Below are 25,011 nucleotides of genomic sequence, written 5' to 3' on the forward strand. Positions count from 1 at the left end.
GCTGCTGATTGGGGGAGAAGGGGTGAGCGCGAGGCTGACTGCGTCCAGCCCCCGCTTGGCGATTGGCTGAGGGAAGCCGGCTGCGGAAGGGGCGGAGCGGGGAGGGGGCGGGGCCCGGGAGCCTCCGTCCAGGTGGGAGTGGGCAGCAGCCGCGGCGCCCCGGCACTAACCCGCCGTTCGGGGGCGGGGGGAGGGAACGAGGCGCGGCGGGGCCGGGGCCGGGGCCGCGCGGGTCTGCCCGGCGCAACGCCCTCCGCCCGTGCGTCCCCCGTCCTACTGCTCCTCCGCGGCGCGGCCCGGCCCGCACCGCAGCCCACCGCGGGGGGCTTCCTGCTCGGGCCTTCCACCCGGGGGCGGGGGGTGCCCCCGGTGTTCCGCGTTCGGCTTGCACTTGGCGGACGCTGAGGCGGCCGGTGTGACCGGTTCTCTCTGCTTTCGGTCTGGCTTGGGTTCTCCTTTCGTACTGAGAGGTGGGGCTTTTTAAGGTGGCTTCACGGCCGGCTGGGGGAGTTGTTACCCGGTTAAACTACCGCTGAGGTGACACCTCTGGGTAATTATTGTCGCTTTTTTTCTTTGATTTAAGGGCTCTTGGTTTGATAACGCTCTCTAACATCGCTTCTGAGAGCTGGGAGTGAGGAGTTTGAGTGGGGAGCCTGATGGAAGACGGGGTGAGGAAGCGTGTTAAGTTTCTTAGGAGAAGTGGGTTTTAAGGAAGCAAATAGTAATTGAGGGTCTTTATTGGCAGTGGTGGTATAGAATTAATTGTAAGGTATGCGGAGCTACTGCTTTTAGAGGCTGGAGTTAAAGATGTTTGGAGCATAAGCAGCATATAGGGAAACTTTCATAGGTAATTTCCATTCTCTTGCCATTCCTTGGATAAGAAAATACCGTGTTTCCTGAGCGATCAGCCTAGTAATATTTGTGAGGTTTGTGGTTGCTGCGGGGTGTAGAAGTAGTGTATTACACTTACAGTGTGTTTTATCCATGCCTACTGATTTTTTGGGATATCCCTGTTTGCTCTGTACTTTGGAGAGACTAATATTTTCAAATGTATTTCTGCAGGTGGTATAAAGACAGAACTGCTTAACTCAGATTATGTGCATAACCTGGATGCTGCTGAGTTACACAGTAATCAACTTCTTTGTAAAGTATGGGCCTTTAATTTATTTTTAACTATAACCTCTTCTGACAGAGTCAGTGTTTTATGCACACATTCTTTTTAATGTGTACACCCCCCCCTTTTTTTAATGTGTGCCCCCCTGCCCCCCCCTTATGGGAACACAAGGAAATATATGTTATGACTGAATTTGTTCCCTTTCACTTTCCCTCAGATTTGGCTCCTATGTATATAATAAATAGCTCAGAATTCAAGAAGAGTGAGAGAATATTAAGTTTCTTGAGTCTTGTATTGTTAGCATGTAATACAACAAAGGATGCTGTTCAAAAAGTTAGCCAATAAATACAATTCGAAGTTCATCCCACTGATGATCACATGAAAACCGATCCCCTTCTCTGAACCAAACTACTTCCTCCTGGAAGTGTTCCTCTAGGTGTTATGATGGCTGCTTTTCTAAAGGGTACAATATAATTTGTTCAGACTTTTCTGTAAAATAGTCTTTGAAGAAACAAAAAAAAAGATAGATTAAAGGTAGGTGAATGACTGCTCTGTATTAGACCATGTCTCTTGCAGGAAATTTATGACTTAGTCAAAATTAACTTGGTTTCATCTAGAAGGCTGGTGAGCTGAAGCCTTAGGAATTGGTTGTGTCTCCTTTGTAGGAGGAAACAAAGTGTGTCATTTACTTGAGCGTATTTATATAGGCCGACTAAATGAACCAGTACTTAATCTGTTACATTAACACCTCCTATACTGATGAAAAATCTCTTGCAATAAATTTTTTTCTAAGTTTTAGAAGGATTACTCATTAAATCATTTTTAATACTTTTTTTATTTTATTCATAGTGATAGTTGCTTGATCAAATAAGATCTCCTAAGGATAACATCCTCTAATCTCCAAAGATGACAGCTGTTGCAGGTAATAAAAAATTAGTATGTAATATGTTCATTTTGCTATCTTTTAGCTAACAGACACAGTCACCTGATGTTATTGATTGATATTTATATGAATTTAATGTATACAAAAAAGAGTTTGTGGGGTCTGTGCTATTGTACTTCAGATCTGAAGCAAAAGTTCTTTTACTGGATAACTTTTTGTTCCTTGGATAAGAACTAAAACAAAAGCAGGTTCGTCAAGGAAATTACTTGGGTTTTAATATTCTGAAAATATGCTTCATATTTTAAGATACTTTCAACCCTTCCCTGCTGAGTAGCAGTGGGCTACTGTTGTCCCCATTTTGTGCCACGTGTAATGGAGATATCTTTTTCCATATCATACATTTTTGCTTCCTTCAGTACGTTATCATATCTACTATGCTTTGAACAAAATCTCTTATTTTCCGGGGCGGAGGTGATACACACTTGACATGCTGTGGTATGTATTATTCTTTTAAACTCTGGGGACTGGATTCTAGAACACAACCTGTAAGTCACACAGATGCATGCGAGGATGTAAAGAGGCAAATTCCTGCCAAAGGTTCACTTATGTAACTCAAGCTTTTGTTTGCTTGTTTGCTTTTGTGTTACTTCAGTTTTTTCAGATGTGAAGAATGGCTTATGTTCACAGAAGTGTTAGAACTGTGATGTTCAGCAGATCCTCTGGTTCTGCATAGGAGGGAGATCTGGGTGGATCCTATTTCCATCTTCAAAAGACCTTTATTTTCTGAATTTAGTGTTGCAGCTTACATGTAAATGCTTTCTATTAAAGATGTTCTAACGTTTTGCCCATCCTGGAATTGGCTGGAGTACTTGTCTTTGTTGTAACACTTGCAGATTTGATCTCAGGCCAGGGGCACAATGCTTTTTGCTGCTTAACATGCATCTGCAGAAAATAAAATAATTTCAAGTGTTTCTCTGGAAAGGCACTGCTTTTGAGAAGCTGGAATGTGCTATATTTTTTTCCTTATTAATCAACACAGGCAAAGATAGTTTTGCATATCTCTCATACGTGATATTGGAGATGATAACTTACAGTATACCTGTGTATGTATGACCTACTAATATAACAAATACATTGTTAAGCCTTGCTAAGTGTTTTTACATGGCATATACAGTATTAAATGCTATAATCTTATCAGCGAACCTGTTAGGCTCCGTTTCTCTAGATGCTTTTGTTTTCTGTTTAATTTTGATCGTTTTCAATCAATAAATTAAAATACCATTGAAAACTGAATTAGCCTGTTAACTGTAGTCTCTATTCTGCCATCACCTTGCTTTTCCTTTCAGTACTAGAGGAGGTACTGGCTTCCATCGAAAATGAGCTGCAAGCAGTGGAGATGCAGATTCAGGAGCTTGTGGATAAACAACAGGAACTCATTCAAAAGAAGATGAGAGTGAAGAGTCTGATAAAGCAGTCCTCAGAAGACTTGGAGGCAGGCGGAAGTAAAGACACCGAAACCTCAGCTGAGGCATGGAACAAAAAAGGTTTACAGAGTCAAATTCAAATATTCTAATATAGAAGTAAACTAATTCAGTAAGGGGAAAATGTGTTCATACAGAGTTATGTTTGGATAGTGATATTTTCCTGTTGCATTTTGTTCAGCTGGGTGGTCTGCCATCTTAATTACACCGGGTACTATTTGCACTTAACTCCCCAGACGTTCCTAAATACTAACCTGAGTTATTCTAGGCAGAATTATCACAAGAATAGCGTGTTATAGATACTTTTATTCTTTGCTTGTTGCAAAGTCACAACTGTATTTGATTTGCTCTAAGAATCCCAGAGTAAATCTGGATATATCACAATACTTATATTCTCTGGTTATATTCTAAAACTAATTACTCTGGATTTTTTCAGGATTTAATAATAACATTTTTTCATTCTCGAAGTTACTTCTTGCTGTCTTTGTGTTTCTTCTTGCTTGAGTGGGTAGGACACTGGTTGTGTTTGCCATGCCATGGGTGATGCAGCCTCACTGTCTTACCAAATTAATGCAAATTAGATGGATGTGGGCTGCCGAAAGTAACATAGAATACATAAGTATGGTAGAGTTAGTCGAAGTGGCAAGTGCCTCATGGTGGTATGAGGGCTGCTGTTCTTTTGGAGATGCTGTCTTTCAAGTTAAACATTAACTGAAGTCCTGGATAGTTGGTGGGTCTTGACCATGTTATGGCTAGCCAAATTAAATTCAGATATTTTTATTATTTTTCCACCATCTCTTTTACTTTGCTTGCAATTTGGAAATGCACTGTTAATTTCTGCCTGTATCTGTTGTATGATTTGGGTAGCTTTGTGCCTAGTTCTTTCCTCCTGTGCTTTAAAAACTAACATCTTTGCAATCAGATGTTGCGTACATGTTGAATAAGAGCAGTAGCTAAATTTGGTTCCAGTATAAAGCTCACTGAACTCAGTGGGAGGTTTTTCTTGGTTTCAGAGAGCCCTGGATCTTTGCTGTGTTCTTTGTAAATCAGGCAGCAATGTCACCTCAAGTCCCAAAGTTAATTCTTCATTGCATGAGGCGTAGTCCGGTGTTCCCACAGTTTTTCTGCATTTGAGTTTTAATAATATGAAAAACGTTAATATGCCTCCTGATGCATCTAGAATTTAATTTTTTACAGTATTATCTCTTTAAATTATGCCATCTTTAGCTCTTTATTGAAGGAAAGAAAAAACTATTATAAACATGTTGGGGTGATTGTTTTGGGGAGGATTAAACTTCCTCTCCCCTCCCTTTTTTTAATAAATGCTTATTATCACTGGAATATATGGAAAAAAATTGTATCCCTGCCTTCATTATACTATTTGTAATCACTGCATTTGTATGAGGGAAGCATTTGGGTAAATGTTATAGAGCTCAGTGTCTGGGGTTTTTTATTTTCAGGGTGGGCTTCTCATTTCCATTTAATTTTGGACCACTCAGTTAACTTGATCATTAGCACTTTGAAGTTCTTAATCTGTTTGTGAGTTTTTTGTGTTAGTTAACATTTATGTGCAATGACAGCCTTTAGTCTGGAGGTGGATTGTGTTTACACTTCATAGGGTTTTCAAAGGTCCACCTTAAAAACTGGTTTATACAGACTCAGATTGACTATAGCTTTTTGTGTGCCATTATTGAATCTTTGAACACTCTCCCTGATTTAAAATTGTGTCGCTTCCAGACTTAGTTATTTTATACATAAAATGCCCCTCCTTCTTTTATCTTAATGTTGTTATGAAATGTTTGGGATGGGTTTTTTTCCCTTAACAGATTTTCCATGGTATGACAAGATAAAAACTGCACTGCAGAGCAAATTTAAACTTCAGAAGTTTAGGAACTTGCAACTTGAAACAGTAAATGCTGCAATGGCGGGAAAGGATATATTTCTTGTCATGCCTACAGGTGGTGGGAAGAGCCTTTGCTATCAGTTACCAGCTGTCTGTTCTGATGGTATGTATGAAAGGGAAGAAAAGGTGATATATAGACAATTGGATTTATTTTCTCCTTTTTATAGTGAGTTGGAAAATTAACTGTATTGGTGTCTAATATCACAGTGAGGGGCGGGGAAAAGCAGAAGTATGAGAAAAAGATTTACTAGAAAAATTTGCTTTGCTCACTTTATTTTTTTCGTAAGGAGCAATAACAGCTTTAAAATAACGTGCCTTTTAGACGCGATTTAGATTTAAATAATTTATCTAGGTTCCTCTTGATACATTGTATTATTAATCACTGAAAGAACTTTTTAAAAGTTTGTTACTGTTTTTTTCTTCCTTTCTTTCCTTTTTAATTCAATATACAGACTGTACATTTTTTATTAAAGTATGGACATCTGTTATTTGTCTCTTCCACTCTAAAGTTTTAGCTTCGGATTATTTAGGAGTGACTTTGCATATTCATTTTCTAAAATAAGTGTATAGTTCTAGTTTTTAAGCTTGTTTTTGAAAAATAACCCATCCAATTGCATGGAAGTTCACTTATTTACAAAGACTGAATTTACCAATACCTAGCATTGCTTTGTTTTATGGTAGGTTAGCACCTTGTGGCATATACCCGAATCCAGCTTACTTTTTGTATATTAGTTCTGATACTCATTGCAGCTCATTAGTTTGTGATCTAGATTGTAAGAGAAGGTGGGTGTCATGGGCAGTTGATAAGAAGTATCCTTATGTGACCAAGCACTTGCTTGTCAGCCTTCTAGGAGGGGGATCTGCCACTGTGTAGGAAGCATAAGCTCACGTTTGGCAGTTCTTTCAAAACAGGGCTAGGGCTGATGCATTAGTAAAAAATATCAGAGGAGACATTTGTGACATCTGGACTGTTCAGTTTGTACAACAATTGATTGTTCCAGGTTTCACACTCGTGATATGTCCTTTGATATCACTTATGGAAGATCAGCTCATGGTTTTGGAACAGCTTGGTGTTTCTGCAACTTTGTTAAATGCCTCCAGCAGTAAGGTATGTTTAACTGCCAAGTCTTCACGGTTTTTATGGTGAGTGTGCCAGCATCTTGCTTCTGTGTATATTCTTTATGAAAACTGAGCGAATGGCATGGTTTTAATCAGCTAGTGCTGTTTTATTAACAGTATCTTGGCAGCTAGATGCTGTGATACTGGTAACGTGAATAAGCATCTCGCATTCTTGTTTTAATGACAAGAACACATGTAAACCAATACAAGGAATAAATAGATTTAATGGGGCTGTTAAGAGGATGTGAAGTACCTTTGGCTGGTCTGCAGATCTTTAGTCAGTTTCTAGATTTAAAAGAAGATTGGAGTAGGTGATTATTTTTTTTTTCCACTAGTAACATGTTGAGCAGTGCAGGCTTTTAGATATAATTATTTATCTAACTTTAGGATGGTAGGCTGTCTGATCCAGAGGCCAGGAAGCAACTTATTTCCCAGTCTGTTATGAGTCAATTGCTTTTTACAGTGAAATTTATTTTCATGACATGGCGGTCATGGTCGTTAACTTGCTTGTAACACTGGATTTGATAGGTTAGTGGCTTAATGCAATGTGCCAAACTCGGAGCTTGCTTTGATGTAGAACACTTTGAAAATTCAGTAGCAAAGGCTACAGTTGTGTGCAAGAAACTATTTTACACTTGTAGTACCACAGGCATGTTTGGTACATCATGACTTATTGGGAAAATACTGATACCACGTGATGAAGCAAAGACAAATATTCAATAGCTTGCTTTTTCAAAGCCCTGTGGCAGGTATTTAGTATTAAAACAAACTGTTACACAGTATTTACCACTACTCTAGAAGATCATTATATATAAAATGTTAATCAGTTTCTGTTAATTACCCTTATGAATTGTTAATAACCTCTTAAGGATCCTAACGCTAAGCAACTTCAGTGTGTTGTCCTAGTTTGTTAGCCCCTGATTTCTCCTTTTGTTTTGAACAGGAACACGTGAAGTGGGTTCATACCGAAATGCTAAACAGAAATTCACAACTGAAGCTCATTTATGTGACCCCGGAGAAGATTGCAAAAAGCAAAATGTTCATGTCAAAGCTAGAGAAAGCTTATCAAGCAGGGTGTCTTGCTCGCATTGCTGTAGATGAGGTCCATTGCTGTAGTCAATGGGGCCATGACTTCAGGCCTGGTACGCTCATTAGAAATGCAGTTTGCAGGGTTATTTGGGCATCAATAAATAATGAGTTAGGCCTGAAATAAAGCCAGGTGCTTTCTTCGTGTGTTAAGTAGATACTTAGAGTGTGGCAAGCAGCTGTGTTAGCTCAAGGACTTCAAATTTAATTCACAAATTACTATATCCTTGTCCAGAAGCTAAGTTCATGCACATGGAGGTGATTTCAGTGTAGGTGTTGCTATCAGTAATCTGAAGAACTCCTAATTCAGTTTACTTTAATTGGAGCTTAAAAAGCACAGTTTTTGGCTGTCATCTTTAGTATGGACTATAGTCATCTTTAATCTACTGCTGTGTGAAAAAGTGTCATTCTGTACACTACTCACTAACACTATGGTTGACAGAGGTAGAGCATTTTGTAAATTTGTGAAATACATTTTAATTGCTTCTAAAGCAAATTGAAACGAACACCCTTGACTTGCAGGGAAAGAAAGTGCCTTAGTCTGTTTCCTATCAGTCTCTTTCCCCTCGGTTGCAGAAGAGGGTTACTTACTGGTTACTGTTTCTTTGCCTTTGAAAGAAAACCTGATTTGAAGCCATAGTAACTGTAAAGTCAACCTTTGTAGTTTTGTTAAAAAATGGTTCCTGAGCAAAGAGTCATGCCAGTTAAACTGGCAATGTGGAATTTGGATACTTACCTCTGGCTGCGTTTCTGTTCTAAGGCAGCAAGTGACGGTCAGCACTGAGCCTTTAAACTCTTTCTGTAGTACAGTCTGGTCTGTGTATCCAAATTCACATTGCTTGTTTATTACTAAAGCTGTGTTTGTAAAAACAGACCTGCAAAATAACCTGAATGTTTGTTATTGTGATGCCACTTATATTTTTCTAACTTTTTAAGAACTTCTATTTCAGTATGTTTTGCGTTCTGAATTGTGGCTGCTTCTGTAAAATTCAGCTAGAAGAGAAAGCTTCTATTTTGATAAGTGCAACCTTCTTATTACTTCATTTGGATATATAAAATAGTTCTGTAGTAAATTGATCAGTAGTAACGCTTATTGCAGTATTAGCCTATCTAGTACTATCTACACGAATACCTTTTTTAACTTTGGATCTGTGATATGAGAAATCTTCCCCCCCCTTTTTTTTTTTTTGCTTAGATTACAAGTCTCTTGGTATCTTGAAAAGACAGTTTCCCAATGCTCCCTTGATTGGATTGACAGCAACTGCTACAAATCATGTTTTAAAGGATGCTCAGAAAATTTTGCATGTTCAGAAGTGCATTACCTTCACTGCTTCTTTCAACCGGCCCAATCTTTACTATGAGGTATGTCTTATTACCTGTTTGACTGCATCACAGTCATGTTGCCTTATGTAAGGTATAGCTGATGAATTTTATAATAGATTTTGAGTTACACATTTTAATAATAAATAGCTTTTCAACTGGATGATGGTGTTCTTTCATTACCTCATCTTGCTGAACTTGCTGCCTCTGCAAAGAAACTTGGGGTCCTCTGTCTTTGTGAGCAAGGCTTAGCAGATAGGACTGTGTACAGGGGAGAGATAGGTAGCAGGGTCAGGCTGCTGTTGGAATATTTCATATGATTGCAAAAAGTTGTGAATTATTGTGCTGTGTTGTATTTTCAGATTAGCCACAGGTTCTTTTATTGTTCTTCATAGGAAAACTTGTGGTTTTGTTATTGTTTTTCTGTTGACTTTTGAGATGTAATCTGGCTGTACACAAAAAGAATATAGTAATTTTTGTTAAATGGCAGAATAGTTATTGTGTTTGTTGTACTGGTAGAAGTAGAATAATAGGATTGTTTGACAGACTGTGCCCGCTTGAAGAACTCTCTGGCATATGCATATTATTTTTTGAGGTTCGGCATAAGCCTTCAAATAGTGAAGATTTCATTGAGGACATTGTTAAGATCATTAATGGAAGATACAAAGGACTCTCAGGTAAAAAGTGTCAAAAAAAAAAAAAAGCACTTTTTTTTTATAATCTTCAGCGTTAAAGGTATGTTTTCAAATGATACTGAAACATGTAGAGAAATTCAGCCTTAAAGATTCAGCATTAGAAGAAATGAAGTTTAGTAAGATCTGTACCTTGAATAATTACTCTGTTCATTCATTAGTGCTTAAATGTTTACAGTTTACTTACATATTCTGAAGTATTGAAATATAATGTTGATGTATATAGAACAATATTTACATAGGTAAGTACAACAAATTCTTAAGATTGTGCAAACAAGGCTCAAAAATGTTTATCTATATGTTCTTAAATCATGCATATGTCATTTAGTATCTGTGTCAGGATAGTTACTATCTTTAACACTTCTTTTTCACATTGGAACATAAGATTCATGTATTATTCAGTGCCCAGAACGGGTCTGTGGTGGGGTGAATTGCACTTTTGTGATGGAAGCAGAACTGTAAAAGTTGGACTTTATGTAACAACAAATTATGTAGTGCAAATAAGGAAGAAGTTGGACTTTATGTAACAACAAATTATGTAGTGCAAATAAGGAAGAAGTTGGACTTTACGTAACCAACAAATTATGTAGTGCAAATAAAGAGGAGAGCCGTATTACAAAGGCAGCAGAACCAATTTTCCAGAGCAGCAGTCTGACCCTGTCTCTGCTGTGGAACTCTGTGGCTGTGGTGACCAGCTCCTGGAGTACGAACTGCGCAAAGATGATCACAGATCGCATGGCTTTGTGTGTAATCCTTGATTTAGCCCAGACTGACTAATGACAAAAAGCATTTGAAACATCAAGTGAGATGTCATAAGGAACAGCACTCCTTTACATAAGTATTAATAACCATTGTCTTCCTTGAAGATTAATAGAACACTTCCATGATTATGTGGATTGGCAGCCGTATTTTCTCTTTAGCCTATGAGTCAAAGCTCATAATTGAAGTTCCCTTCATGGCTACCAATGCTGCAGACTGAGTAGGCGCTAAGATTGTTTAATGTTTGTTTGTTTATTTATTTATTTCTAAGTTAATAAAACTTTCAAAGTTGTTTTTAAGTATTGGAGATTTTGGGTTTTTTAAAAAAGACATTACAATAAGGCATCTCTCCTTTGTGCAGGAATTGTTTACTGTTTTTCTCAGAAGGATTCTGAGCAAGTAACTGTGAGTTTGCAGAAACTGGGAATCAAGGCGGGGACTTACCACGCAAACATGGATGCTAAATATAAGACAAAAGTTCATAAAGGATGGGCAGCAAATCAAATCCAGGTTAAGTAAATACTTCTCATAGACTTTTATATCTTACGTAAACAAATTGTGTTTTGGTACCTTGATGGTTTCTTAATCTTTTTTCAGGTTGTAGTGGCAACTGTTGCTTTTGGCATGGGAATTGATAAACCTGATGTGAGGTTTGTAATTCATCATTCTATGAGCAAATCCATGGAGAACTACTACCAAGAGAGTGGACGTGCAGGTATTGTAGGAAATGTCTTTTGCAAAGTCACCATTTACATCCTTTAAGCAAATAAAATTGTACTTTGATTTCAGCCATTTGTGTAAAGTGTCTTGTCTTTGAGACACGTTCCAAAGTGTATAATTCCACTCTGCCTCTGTAAAGAGACTTTAAAGCAAATATAAACTACATGCATGATCTCAGGCCTCTGTACTGCAGTATAGCAAAGACTAGCTGGGTACATAGCCCTTTACTTGGCAATTTTTTAATTATTTGATTTTTTTTTTTACATCTGTGGCTTGCCAGAATAATTTCATAACATGTCATTGACTGATCAGATGTATGTTACAGAAAGGAATTTATTTATTTATTTTGCACATTGCTACTGGGATGTGTGATTTACTCAGATTGTCTCAAGGTTATGTCTAATCACTGTATGAATTTTGGTGGCCACAGAAATACAGGTAGGATAGGGAGTCTGGAGCAGGGAATTTAAAGGATTGATCAATGTATAGCAGCACTAAATAGCTGTTATGGCTGGAAAAGAAAAGGTTTTGTGGTGTTTTATTCTGGGTTTTTTGACCTTGTGCATTATTACTTTTTCAAAGACCAATTTGAATCTATGTGGAGGAAAGGTTTTTAAGGACATTGAGGGGCAACTGGCTGAGATCTTAACTATGCCTGTATGATAGGAATTGGCCTTAATGCTGGCCTAAGAAATACATCAGTCATCAAAGTTTGTGGGAGTTTGCATCTGTTTACACTAGAACCTGGTTACTTTGGATAGTGCTAGAGGTAACAGGAATTATAAATACTGAAGTGGTGAGACAAGGACCATATAGGTGCTGCAACAGTTGATTCACAGTGTTTATCAGTTTTGGATTATTAAAGCGAGAAATTGTGTTTCTTTTTCATGACTAATTTAAAAGAGATTCTTCTGGGGAGGGATTACTTGAGCACTGCTACTAGTTTGCCTGAACATGCTACTTAGTTTATGAAACCTTCCTTTTTCCCTTTGACTGCCCATCCAAGTGAAGTAATTCCTTTTTGTTACATGTTTAACTTTTAAAAAAGTTTAGGGGTTTAGACCTTTTCTACTCTCTGGATCTTGTAAACAGCAGGGGAGCACTCATCAGCACGTCCTTGGGAGGAATGGGCAGTGGGAAGGAAGAGGTGATCTAGGTTATCTATAGAAGGCACAGTTGGTTTTAAACAGAATATTTTGTTTGTTAAATCATACCTAGTTCTTTATTTATTATCATTAATACCTAATAAGTTATTTGAAGGTCACAATGTCGTTTAATCAAATAAGAATTAGGCTTTAAGATGTATTTGGCTAGGATTTTCCAAGAGGTGTTGGGGTGAGAAAATAGTGACTTCATTGACTTTCTGTAGGATGGTAGTATTTTATTTTGGTTGTTGGAGTAAAAATCTTCATTGTGTAGTATTTTCAGTTTGCTTGATTCTGTATTTGTTAGAATACTGTTCTAAATCTATTTTATTTCTAGTATGTATCATGCTGTGTTCTACTGGCTAATAGGTTATGCTTGATACTCTGTTACAGTCGTGTGTTCTCTATATACAGGCTGCAGAAGCCCATGCAGATAAAAGTGGAATTTGTACCAGAAAATGCTGTGCTTAAAATAAATCTTTTCTAAATTTTTTTGGTTTAATGCATTGCAGGTAGAGATGACCAAAAAGCTGACTGCATTTTGTATTATGGTTTTGGAGATATATTCAGAATCAGCTCAATGGTAGTGATGGAAAATGTAGGGCAAGAGAAGCTGTATGATATGGTGTCTTACTGCCAGAATATGAAGAAGTAAGTTATTATGGTGGCTTGGTTGCTCAGTTTTTAAATAGGCTAATATTCTTGGGTATTTTAGAGGGCATTTAGAAAAAAAAAAACCCCAACAAAACAACCAAACAAAACCACCCACAAAATCAACAAACAAAACAAAACCCCCTGTCACACTATAGTGTTACACTACTAGTGTAACAGAGTCTGCGGTTTGGAGTTTGTGGTTTGGCCGCTCAGTATGTGTACTCTTGCACGTAACTCGATGTTGCTGAGTTGCTTGCCAGCTTCAGGATAAAGTTCTGGAAGCAGTTACATTGAGGTGAAATATCTGTCAACAAACACTGAATTTCAAATTCCATTCAGAGGAAAAACTGGAATGCTTTGTTTTTACTCTGTGGTACCAGTGTTTAATGGCCATACAGGAATCCACATGCTTAATGCTATTATTACAGCTATTTGGAATACTTGATGGAAAACACTTGTATCTATGTTGTGGACAACCTGTGCATTCAATATAGCCTATGTGGTCATCGGTCTTAAGAATTAGTTCATATTCTTATGACTTTTCATGACTTTTTTCATTCTCTTGAGATTGCAGATTATACTTTTCTGCTTTAACCAAATTGTTCCTACTGTGGTGTTTACTATTACTGAAAGCTACTAGTTGTTCCTGTTAGCATAACTGACAGGGTATACTGTGTTGCAGTATTTATTTTCTGATTTTTCCAGAAATAATTCTTCATGCGTGTTTTCAGATATGAGCTGACCCAAGGGCCCTTCTTTTTGATACTTTTGTGATTTATAACACAGGTGTACACACATTCTGTAGTCCCTCTTTGCTCTCTGTTCTCTCAGATGTCGCCGGGTCCTCATAGCCCATCATTTTGATGAAGTATGGGATTCTGCAAACTGCAACAGAATGTGTGATAACTGCTGTAGAGAGAACTGTAAGTAAGTTGGTTTTATAACCAATGACAGAGAAGATAGAGAAGGTTGGCTTTCAGACATGTCTAGGTTAGAGAATCTGTGAGCAACTCTTGTAAGTGTACTCATAATACTGCCTGTTTCCAAGGTACAGATTTTATGAACATCAGTTTTTGGTAGCTTAGTGTTGCCAAGTTCAAGGTGTTCAGCAGGCTTCTTTCTGCTTTAGCTTTTTACCTGAGGCCAAACACTTTAGTATCTTTCAGGCTCAGCCATTCAACTGTTCCCAAAAGTGAAGCTGGGGCAAGGGGGAGATTGGCTTACCCGTTTTAAAAAGTTCCTAGTATGTGTCAGATTTTGTTCCAGAATTTCGGGTGTGAAAGCTTTATTTTGAGAAGGAACCTTTTGCTCTCTGTGTGCCAAACTGTTCACACTTAGGCTCTGAGAAGGCACAGTTTGTACCTGTCCGCTTACAGCTTGCCTGGTAAAATCTCTGAGGATTTCAGTGCTGCACACTCATGAGACGTACCTGTGGCAGGACTGTGCATGACAGTTGTGCAGAACAACTCAGCACACTAATTCAGGATTTTGCTGTGTGTTAGCTCTAACAATGCCTGTCTAGTGTGTGCCTTCGCTTTGGAAGACAGTTGGGATCCTAAGAGGGAAGGCAAACGGGCCAGACGTAGAGGGAATTTGGGAGATGAGCTGAAACAAGACATGCTGCATCATAAAGGAGGATGGTTTCAGTAGAACATGGTTTTGGGGCATAAATTCTTTTGCTGCTTTGCCCACAGACATCCTGGGCAGCATTGGGTAGCTAGCTTAAACTACACTTTCATGGGTGATCACTGACTGCTTTAACTGTCATTTTAGTACCCATCCAGAAAGCCCTAAGTCTCTGAAAATGCACGAAGTGTACCTGTTGCTGCACTTACTAAGTGAGAGCTGTGGTTTAGACAAAGGAAATGCCATATAAAGCCAGAAAGCTCTGAGAGGAGTACTGAAAAATGTTGGTCTTGGGCATCTCTAACTGGACACACAAACCCCCCTTAAATTTCTTTTAGGACAAGGTGAATTCTTCTAATATCTGGAAAATAACATCTCCACATGCCACATACCTGTTGCAAAGCATTTGGATGATGTTGTGATCAACACTTGAAAACCTTAGGAACAACTCTATTCAAAGCTGTTCTCATAACTAGCCTTTGTTGCCCTGTATGTTTTTTGGGGGTGAAGTAGACTAAAAGATACTTCACTTCTTTATACATTTAATATCTATATAATAAAACTGTTTTGCAAAATCATGTGAGTGATAATGTCTTGCTGTCTTCTAGTTGGAAATGGGGCTTAGCTGAAATTTATACTGGAATCGGAGGCTGAGAAGAGTATGGAGCTGGCTTGTACCTAAGACTCACAGGAGTCATGTGATGAAATATAGTTGAAATATATCCTGTTTGCTGCTGGTTCACCCTCAGGGCCTTTTGATATATAAGCAAGGTCTGAGGAAACCTAGCAGTAGTAATAGTTTTTCAGTACTTAATTCTTAGTATTGGAAGAGGCAGTTGAGGTAATTATCTGCAGTAGAAGTGTCATCGTGATGGACTAAATGGATATGTTAGTGCTCAGAATAATTATTCACAATGAAGCTAATCTGTATAATGAAATTAATACTTTTTTTGACTAATTTTGTCTGTGTCTTGCTTATATTCTTCAAGTCTTCTTTGTTCTCTAATCTTTCCATAATAAATATTATGGGTGAGGAAAAGGAATCTAGCTGCAGAGTGACATAGTAGCTACCTTACAAATGTTATACTATATATATATATATAAATAAATACACAGAAGTGAATATATATGTGTACACCTAACATATATATGGATGCTATTTAAACAACTATAAATAACTTGCTATCTATATTATTACTTCACTTTTATTTGTAGCATGTGAGAAAATGGATATAACAGGGTACTGCAGGGATCTAATCAAGATACTTGAGCAAGCTGAAAACATGAGCGAGAAACTCACCCCACTGAAATTAATCGATGCGTGGTCCGGGAAAGGTGTATCAAAATTCAGGGTAGCTGAAGTTACTCCACCAAAGCACCCTCGAGAGGAACTGGAGAGAATTATTGTCCATTTACTGCTGCAGCAGTATCTGAAGTATGTAAGATGATTACTTCTTTTTTTAACGTTTAGTAGTAATTTTTCTTTACTATCATGTTACTTTTGTATAATATTAACAGATGCGTTTTATAGTCTCATTTTTAGCCTTTATTTCAGATGCATTTAATGTATTTTTAAAAAAATCAAAATGTATTTTGGAAAAATATCAAAAGACTACTATATTTCTACTTCAAAATGTTAAAACAGAAGTTGGAGGAACATTTGAAATGCTGCATCTCTTGCACTTTTAGAAAGCTGGGGTCTCCTGTGTTTGGGTTGAATCTTTAAATCTGCAGCAGGCTTCATTTTGGAGAAGTCTTCTGTTTCCATGCAGTCTCATTTACATTCCACGGATAAGCAAAGCAAATGGGGTTGCCCAGATGAAGTCTAAGTCAGGACAAGCTGACTAACGTGGAAAGTGGTACTCAGAAATTTTAAGAAAGCATAGTGAAAATAAGTGCTCCTTTTGTAATGTGGCTGTCTGTGGGGTACGTGTTTTGTGTTTTCATATAGTTTTAGAAGTTTCAAGAATATGTACAAATCAAATATTTCATTCTTTTATTTTTGTCTTAAGTTTTTTTTGGCATCTGTTTGTACAGCTGATTTTTTTATACTCTTAAGAGGGTGAACAGATGACTTATTACATTTAGTTTTCCTTATTTTCCTCCATGTATTCCAACAGACTGACGTGTGTCTGTGTGTGTGTCTGTGTGTGTGTCCACAATTCTGTGTTGACCAGACTCACTCTAAATTAACTATCCACTTGAATAGGTAAAGCAGAATAAAGCTGCTATTTGGAACATCCATCAGAAGGGTTAATGTGTCGCATTTTCCAGCTGCATGGTCTAGGCTATCTCATTCTCCAACCTTTCCTTGTAACACTTGATTTAATTTATGCAGGGAAGACTTCAGCTTCACAGCATTCGCTACAATATCCTACCTGAAGACAGGACCAAAAGCAGGTCTGCTGAAAAATGAGGCACACATCATAACTATAGAAGGGATAACAAACAAGAAAAGTGTTTACAAGGTATTTATATCTGTACTGACTTGCTATATAGATATCTTTTCCATTATAGTTCATTTTAATAGTTTGGTATCTGCTCAATATATTTTTCATAGTAATGCAATCAACAGGATTTAAAATGGACCTCATAAGTATCCTCTCTTGTGCAGGAACACTAAAAAGAAGAAAAACAATGTTGGAATTTTAATAGAATTGTTTATAACTTACAGGACAAACAATCTCAATCTTCGAATTCAAAAGGAAGCAGCGAAGACGGTCAGACTATTTCAAAGACTGTTCAAGATTCAGTGGTGAAGAAGTCTCAGCAGCATAAACGACCTAACTGTGGTTCTAACTTAAAAGCAAAGAAGCTTAAGATTCAGGCAGGTGGAGATGACCAACCAGTAGTTGTTGACTGACTTTTACAGACTACGTTTAGGATCTAATCATGTTTGCTTCTCCATGTGCAACGCAATGTGTAAGTTCAGTTGTGTTTTAGTAACGGTATTTTTTGTGCCTTTTTTTTTTTTTAAGAAAAACAAATGGAAACAAGTATCTTTAAAACCCTCAAATCTAGAAAAAAGTCAATAGTCAAGGGAAAAATGCTTCATATCAAAATAACCAGTGCGTACAGCACGATACAGCAATGACTACAAAATGTAAGTAATTACTGTGTTGCGTTTTAAACTCTTTTGGAAGTGTAGCATATAGTGACACTATTCCAGAATCATGCAGCCTGGAACAGACTTCAGAGATCATCTAATACATCCTCCTGCTCAAAGCAGGTCCAGCTGAAACAGGGTGCTCAGGGTTGTGTCTGGTTTTGTCCATCCCCAAGAATGGAGATTGCACACCCCTCTCAGCACCTGTTCCAGTGTTTGACCACCTTCGTGACTAAAAAATAAATTTTAAAAAAAGGACATTTCCTAGAGCTAATTGTTATTTCCTGGGTTGCAACTTGTGTGTCGCCTCTTGTCCTACCACTGTGCTCATCTGAGAAATATCTGGCCCTATTGCTGCTATGCTCTTCCGTTAGGTGGTTGAAGACAACAATCACTCCTCCTCACCTCCAGCTTTTTTCTTTTTAATCTGGAAGTATTCCAGTTCTCTGTTTCTCCTCTCTGCACACCTATGCAGCTTGGTAGTCCTCTGCTAGACTCAATCCAGTGTATCAGTATGTTTCTTTTACTGGGATGTACAGAACTTAACCCAGCACTGCAGCTGTAATCTCATGAGTGCTGAATACCCGGGAAGAGTCTTTCCTCCAAACTGCTGGTTATGTTCTTGCTAATATGGTCTACTATGCGGTTGGCTGTGCTGGAGAGGCACACTGCTGGTTTGTGTTCAGCTTGTTATCTACTGGGAACCTGGGTCCTTTCCTGCAAAGCTATTTGCTAGTCAGTCTGGCCCCAGCCTGTACTGTTGTGTGATGTTACTCCATCCCAGGTGCAGGACTGTGCTTTTACCTTTAACTTAGAGGTCCCTGTCAGGCCATGTGTCCAGCCTGAATAGCAGCCCTGCCCTCCAGTGTATCAACAGCTCTCCCAGCTTCAGTATCACCTGCAGACTGGCTGGAGCACACTCCATCCTTGTGTCTAGATTGTTAGTGAAGACCCTAAATTGTAATGGCCCCAGTATCGAACTGAGTGTTGCCAGTAGTAAATGGCCACCAGTTGGACCTCGTACCACAGATCACAACTCTTTGAACCAGGTGGTCCAGACAACTTTCTGCTTACCTTATTGTACATTTATCCAGCTTCTATCTCACTGATATTTTTAGCTGTAAGGAAATTACAGGCAATCATGCGAAAAGCCTTGCTAGAGTCAAGGTATACAACATTCATTGCTACCCTCTTATTCACACAGGCAGCTGCCTCAGCCCACCTGGTTGATCAGGTATGCTTTGCTTCTGATAGATCTGTCTGGCTGTTCCCAATCACCTTCATGTGTCTGAAGATGTCTTCTGGGAGTATTTGCTCTGTAAGTCTTCTGAGGGCTGAGATGAAGCTGACTGCATGTTAAGGCCTTAGGCCCTTCTTTTTGAAGCTGGTGAGATAGCTGCCTCTTCCCAGTTGTCAGGATCCTCCCCCACCCTCCAAGTCCTTTCAGAAATGATAGCAGCCTTGCACCGACCTCTGCTAGCTTCCTCAGCATCCCTCAGTGCAGCCCATCCAGTCATGTGGAATTGTGTGTGACCAATTGGCTGAAGTGATCTGTACCACTTTCCTCTACTGCTTTACTCCCAGACTATTAGTAGGCTTGGGGACCTGGGAGGTCGGAGGGAAAATGTTACCAGTGAAAACGAGGCAAAAAATGCATGTTTATTCTATGTCCCATGTTGTTCTGGGTATCTTTTACCTTGTGCCTCCTTTTTGTGTTTCACCTAGCTGAGGAGTTCTCTGTTCACCTGTGCTGGTCTTCTGCCATGCTTGCTCAACCTTTTGCACTTTGGAATGGGCTATTTGTGTTTTGAGAAGGTTTGGAAATCCAGCAGCTCTCCTGAGCCCCGTTGCCTTCCAGGGCAGTCTCCCTGGGATCCTGGCAAGCAGATCCCACAACAAGCTGACTAAAACATCCCTGTGTTGTTAACGTTATCCTTATCTTAAATTCAAAACACTTAACCATACCAACTACTAGGAAGAAAGTTAAGTCTATCCCAGCTGAAACGAGGACACCGTAGGATCAGGAGTAAGATCAGCCCTTCCCTGTCTGGGAAACTGGCCCCTGGAGACGGGAGCAGCAGTTTTCCTGGAAGAACACCCATTTGTAACTGTTTTTCCTCGCAGCTCATGCACCTGTGCCTCTGGGGTTGAGGTGGATCTTCTGTCCCCCTCCCTCATGTCCTCTCCATGGTGCTGCAGGTGAAGCCACAGGGTACCCTGTGGTGTGTAGCTTCTATATCCCTGACGGATAAAAGCCCTCTCTTCAGCAAAAGAACGCTGACCGCTAGTAGCGGAGATACTGGTCCATACAGGTGGGGAGTAGGAGCTATCCTCTGGTGCCTTTTCCTCCTGTTCCTGTGATGGCCCTGCTTTGTCTTCTACTGAATGAGCTAGCTTTTGTGTCAATTTCTTCTGGTGCATAGGGGTGACTAAAACCAGCATGGGTTGGTTCTCTGGTTCATACTTTTTCCAAGTATTTTACAAGTTTTTCCAGATTCTGCACTTGTTCAGAGGTGAAGTTCCAAAACAGTGGAGGTGCCCACGGTCCTAGGTACTTGCCCACACTATCCCACACACCCTGCCACTTGTAACTATCCAACGTCGGGGCAGCTCTCTGGGTGGTATTCTTCAAGAGTTGTTTAACCTTAAGTAAGACCTGGAACATATTCAGCAAGATGCTGGTTTTAACATTGCAAGGATTTTTACAATTCTCAAATGCTACTGTCATCAGCCTGGTGGGGAAGGGGAGGATATGGGAAGACATCTCCTCTATAGGTTTGCTCTCCAAGAAAAGGGTAAAGGTGGAATTATTAATCTTTTCCGGTAGATGGCTCCCCAAGTACGGGGATGACAAACAGCAGGTTAGTCTCAGGCCCAGCAGTTTTACTCTTACCAGAAAGCAGTGTTCATAGGTACAACAAAATTACAACCTTAGCCCAGGCCCCAGAGGTGATTAAACAGCACAACAGGGAGCACATAGTGCAAGTAAGGTACTACATGATGCAACTTTAAGAACAAATGCAACAACTCTGAGAGCAAACAAATCAACATTGTGAACCAGCAGCTATTAAACTATAACATAATGAATGCTTATAACAGATTTGTTCTAACACATCGCAGCCAGATTTTTCATTATCTCAACCTGTTGTGCCCCACACTGGGCACCAAAAAGGACTGTCGTGGTTTCACCCCAGCCAGCAACCAAGTACCGCTGAGCTGCTCGCTCACTCCCCCCACCCCTGTGGGATGGTGAGCAGAATCAGGAAAAGGTAAAAACCCGTGGGTTGAGGCAAGAACAGTTAACAAGTGAAATAAAGTAACATACAACAACAACAATTAACATGGAGCTACAAGAGACAGGAATAAACCCCAAGAAATTCAAGTGACACGCGACACAACTGCTCGCCACCTGCTGATGGATGCCCAGCCAGTCCCTGAGCAGCGATTGCAGGTCCCAGCCAACCTCACCCCTGCTCTCCCCACCCCACCCCCATTTATATACCCAGCATTATGTTTGGTGTTACAGAATACCCCTTTGGCTCGTTCGGGTCAGCTCTCCTGGCTCTGCTCCCTCCCACCTTCTTGTGCACCTCCGCACTGGCAGAGCATGGGCAACTGAAAGTCCTTGATTTAGAGTAAGCACTAATTAGCACCAACTAAAACATCCCTTGTTGTCAGCATCATCCTTACCTTAAATCCCAAACATGTCGTTGTACTAACTACTAGGAAGAAAATTAACTCCATCCCAGCCGAAACCAGGACAGGGAACCTCTATCCACTGCTCCTGTGAGGGTCATCCAAGTTTGCCCTCCTTTTGCAATACAGCACCTGCGTGGTCCGTAGCTCTGTACATCTCTGAAGACCCCTTCACCTCCCGTTTCTCCTCATAGGCCACTCGCCGCCTCCCGCAGCTCCTTCACTCTGCACGGCACCCGGAGCGCAGCTCCCACTGGTGAGGCTGCTGCCACCGGCCCAGGGTGAGGCACCAGGCATCAGGAGAACTGGGCTGCTGCAGCATCCTGCTGCTGGGGCTGGGCCTGGGCCAAAGCCTCCGTCACACGGGGGTGGTTGTGCCAGCCCACGCGGACATCACCGTCGCTACAGCTTGGAGCAGAGGTGGCCCGTTTCTGCAATACTTACACCTACTACAGCCTATTGGAGTACCTGAATGTACTTTAGAGAAGAATTTCAACAGGGCATTGGTACATTGCATTACTTCTTAATCACAGAGATTTTTGTGAAATACTATACGTAGTTATCCCTTTAAAATACATCTGTTGCTCTTAGAACTGGATTTCTCTGGCTTGTTACTCAAATAGAAAATCGCCACTCCTGTGCTTTTCAGAAGTACCTAAATCTAGTACTTTTATCGATCAACTTTTATCGATCTCAGCTCTTCCCTTTGTAAGAGTCATACTTTATTTGGGTAGTACAGAAAAAAACACCACTCAAGAAATACTTTTTTCCTCTCCTTCTCTTGTGGAATTGGCTTATAGTCCAACTACAGATCTGTAGTCTAATTAGAAGTGAATCTGGTTTAAGATGTTTAACATTTTTAAGGTATTTCACAAGTAGTGGGAATTTGGTAATTCAGAAATTACAGTAGAATCTTAATCTTGAGGCTTGGAATTAGATTGAAACTGATACTTTTTGTTGTTGTTGGAAAGGCAAAAAAATATATTCAAAGTTGAACGCTGTCAGGACCTGAAATTGAACATGGGTGTGACCTGAGTGTACTAGGTACAAAGGGACAGATGATAAAAAGAATGCTTAAGCTATTACCTTGATAAGTTTGAAAAACCTGAGCCGCTACTGCAGCCCTGGCGTTTGGTAACCAGCGAGGCCTTTTGCTGCTACCGGGAACTTGGCGCTTTCAGTCCTACCCGTGACTGCCAGAGCTGGAGCAGGAAGGGCAGGGCTGAGGAAGAAGGCCTGCAGAGCAGCCCTGCCCACCCTTCCAGTTCCCATGGACCCTTTAAGTGGTGCTCACCCTCAGAAATGCAGATGTCATCGTTATGCTATTTATAAAAAAGAATTGGTGAACCAGGTGAAAGTTACCAGGGTGGTCCTTTCCTTGCCCTTTAGGGTTCTGGATTTCCCCTCTAATGTCTTCTGAACGAGAAGGTGATGTATATCGAGCCCCTAATTTCAGGACTGTAAAATGCTGTTGGGATAAATTCAGTTACCAGGAATTCCCCTTATTAACTCCTTTGAGACTGATCTCAGCCTAGAACCACGTGACCTCCCTTCTCTCACATTTACAAGCTGCTAGATCACTATTGCTGTCTTAGTATTTATATTTGACTAATGACACATAAAAGGAAAAGCTTCATAGTAATGGCAGGCGCAGTTCCCTGCAGGAAGAACTGAGGAAGGTGATACCCTTTCCAAACAAGGAGCAAACCACGTGGTTGAGCACTCTTCCACACGCAGACAGAACAGCCCAGATGGGAAGGGACCTTGAAAGACCTGGTCCAACCTCTTGTGGGAAAGGAAGACTAGATGAGATGATCGGCAGCCTGTCCAGCTACTTGTGTCTTGAAAACCTCCTGTGATGAGGACCCTGCCGCTGCCCGGCAGAGGTTGTTCCACTGACTGACTGTTTTCACTGTAAAAACTTTTTCTTACTTTGAAATAAACCTGAAGGAGCACTTGGAGTTCACAACAGCTGATGTTTTTCAGTACAGGCAAGTGTCAGGGTATGTTAAAAACTTCAGCAGAAGCTTTCTCCTATTCCTGCTTTTCCCGGTCAAGAAGTACTTACTGCCATGTAATCAATACCCTCTGAAACTGGTTATTTAAAATGCATCGATGCTGGTTTCTTTGCTCAGTCCTACCTTCTGCAGTGTAATTTAGCACCACGAATCTCTTTCATTCCACACCTAACTCAACCTGTAACATAGGACACTACATCTTGCTAGCTGAACCGCAGCCATTCTACACTGGCACAATCTCTTTCCTCAGCAATCTCTATGGATTGAAGAAAATTTCAGCTACAATGTATTTCTGCCTCATTTCAGCAGGGAAAATATTAACTGTATGTCAGTTACATATGTCAGTAGACAGACGTGTTGCCTTCCTATGATGACCATCGGTGTTCCCAGAAACAAGTAACTGTGCTTGTTACTTGTGAAGACCCAACAGCTACTGCTGTACATGTATTGCTTAGGCACACATGAGCCTGAATGATAGATTTCCTTATTTTTTTTTTAAGATCTTAGCAGCCAATGATCAGTAAGGCAAGTTCAGACTCATTATAAACATAGTTTCTGGTAGGTTTCATTTTGGATTTCCCCCCCCAGACATTCGAACATGCTCTTCATCTTTGTTTTTCTGGTAGAATCTTGTTAGCAACTAAAACTTAGTATTTCACTCACCATGCAACTGAAACCTTTGCCAAAAGTGGAATTAATTCATTTAATTAAACAGTCATTCTCTGAAAAAATAATTAGAATGATTTTCTGGGAGAAGTCTTAATATATATTGTCAACTCTGCATCTAGCGGAGTAAAACAAATTGTCCCTGGTTTGACCCTAAATAAACAGCAACTCCCAAGTATCAATTACAGCAAACCAAAAGCCAGTATGAAACAACCTATGTTCATGAATGGCACTATGGAATACAGAGAGGACATTAAAGAATACCTTAAATTGTTGCACTTTATCACCTCATTACCAAATTACACTTAGCAACTAAAAAAGAAGAAATCTGACTGAAGCAACCCTGTGCGTACACTTCACTTAAAGGACATCTTGCTTAACTAAACATACAGCCAGGGAGCTAGTTACGATTGGAAACTAACAGCTTAAAGCCCTATTTGCAACTTCGTAGTAGGTACTTTGTCACTAGTTACCACAAATCAGATTGGAGTTTAGTGCCTGCACAAATTCCTTCCTGGAACCAATATGCCTGACAGTGAAAGAGAGGAGCAGGCAGAAAGCAGCCAGGACACAGGGTCCCCATGAATGGTTTTATGGTGACTGTAACAGTTGCCTATTAAGAACACCATCGGGATACGGGACTCTCACCCAAGGTGGCATCCCATCCCACCTACCACATAAGCTGGATACAGCCGCCTGCTCCACAGGCTCTTGACAGGGAAGACTGCTGCAGGCAACATCCACCAGCGCTGTTGCGTTAACCTTTCCGTGGAGTGCACTGCACACCAATCCTGCTGGAGATCCGTCAGAACGCACCACTCAACTGACAGCTCACCCTGGCTTTCATTGTTCAACGTTTGCGTGCTGCACTTAGCTGAGCAGAAAATACATTTATTTCAGAAATAAACTTATGGGGAGGGGGAAAAAAAAAAAAAGCATTCACCTTGCCATATATTCGCAGGCCACATTCTAGGCAGTAAGAGCTCCAAGTGCCCTGTGCCCAGATGTCCTCTCCACATGGGC

The 25,011-nt window shown here is 40.1% G+C and overlaps 1 protein-coding gene across 6 annotated transcripts; it reads left to right on the plus strand.

Annotated features, from left to right (window-relative positions):
* The first annotated feature begins 97 nt into the window (after window positions 1-97).
* Window positions 98-24,923, plus strand: RECQL (RecQ like helicase). Of its 6 annotated transcripts, none has more exons than XR_001335552.3 (17): window positions 215-550; window positions 1,063-1,148; window positions 1,964-2,036; window positions 3,344-3,541; window positions 5,305-5,484; window positions 6,383-6,489; window positions 7,444-7,642; window positions 8,782-8,948; window positions 9,502-9,583; window positions 10,719-10,867; window positions 10,955-11,072; window positions 12,735-12,873; window positions 13,708-13,799; window positions 15,718-15,937; window positions 16,841-16,970; window positions 17,177-17,424; window positions 21,499-24,923. XR_001335552.3 is itself a non-coding variant. In XM_055711324.1 (16 exons), the coding sequence occupies exons 3-16, from the start codon at window positions 2,021-2,023 to the stop codon at window positions 17,363-17,365; spliced, it is 1,986 nt and encodes a 661-aa protein (XP_055567299.1). In that variant the 5' UTR covers window positions 98-132; window positions 1,063-1,148; window positions 1,964-2,020; the 3' UTR covers window positions 17,366-17,474. The 6 variants fall into 6 exon arrangements, 3 of the variants coding, with proteins under 3 accessions (XP_055567299.1, XP_014142500.2, XP_027653192.2); XR_003557698.2 differs by lacking the exon at window positions 21,499-24,923 and adding an exon at window positions 18,863-19,460; XR_003557697.2 differs by lacking the exon at window positions 21,499-24,923 and adding an exon at window positions 18,813-18,830.
* Window positions 24,924-25,011: the final 88 nt, after the last annotated feature.

Source organism: Falco cherrug, chromosome 5 (assembly GCF_023634085.1).
Source record: "Falco cherrug isolate bFalChe1 chromosome 5, bFalChe1.pri, whole genome shotgun sequence".
Taxonomy (NCBI): domain Eukaryota; kingdom Metazoa; phylum Chordata; class Aves; order Falconiformes; family Falconidae; genus Falco; species Falco cherrug.

Bases quoted from the DNA above. Each gene is read 5' to 3' on its own strand.
- RECQL (XM_055711324.1), top strand. The intron at 3,542-5,304 runs GTTTACAGAGTC...TTCCCTTAACAG, and splicing joins TGAGGCATGGAACAAAAAAG to ATTTTCCATGGTATGACAAG. The intron at 15,938-16,840 runs GTATGTAAGATG...TAATTTATGCAG, and splicing joins CTGCTGCAGCAGTATCTGAA to GGAAGACTTCAGCTTCACAG.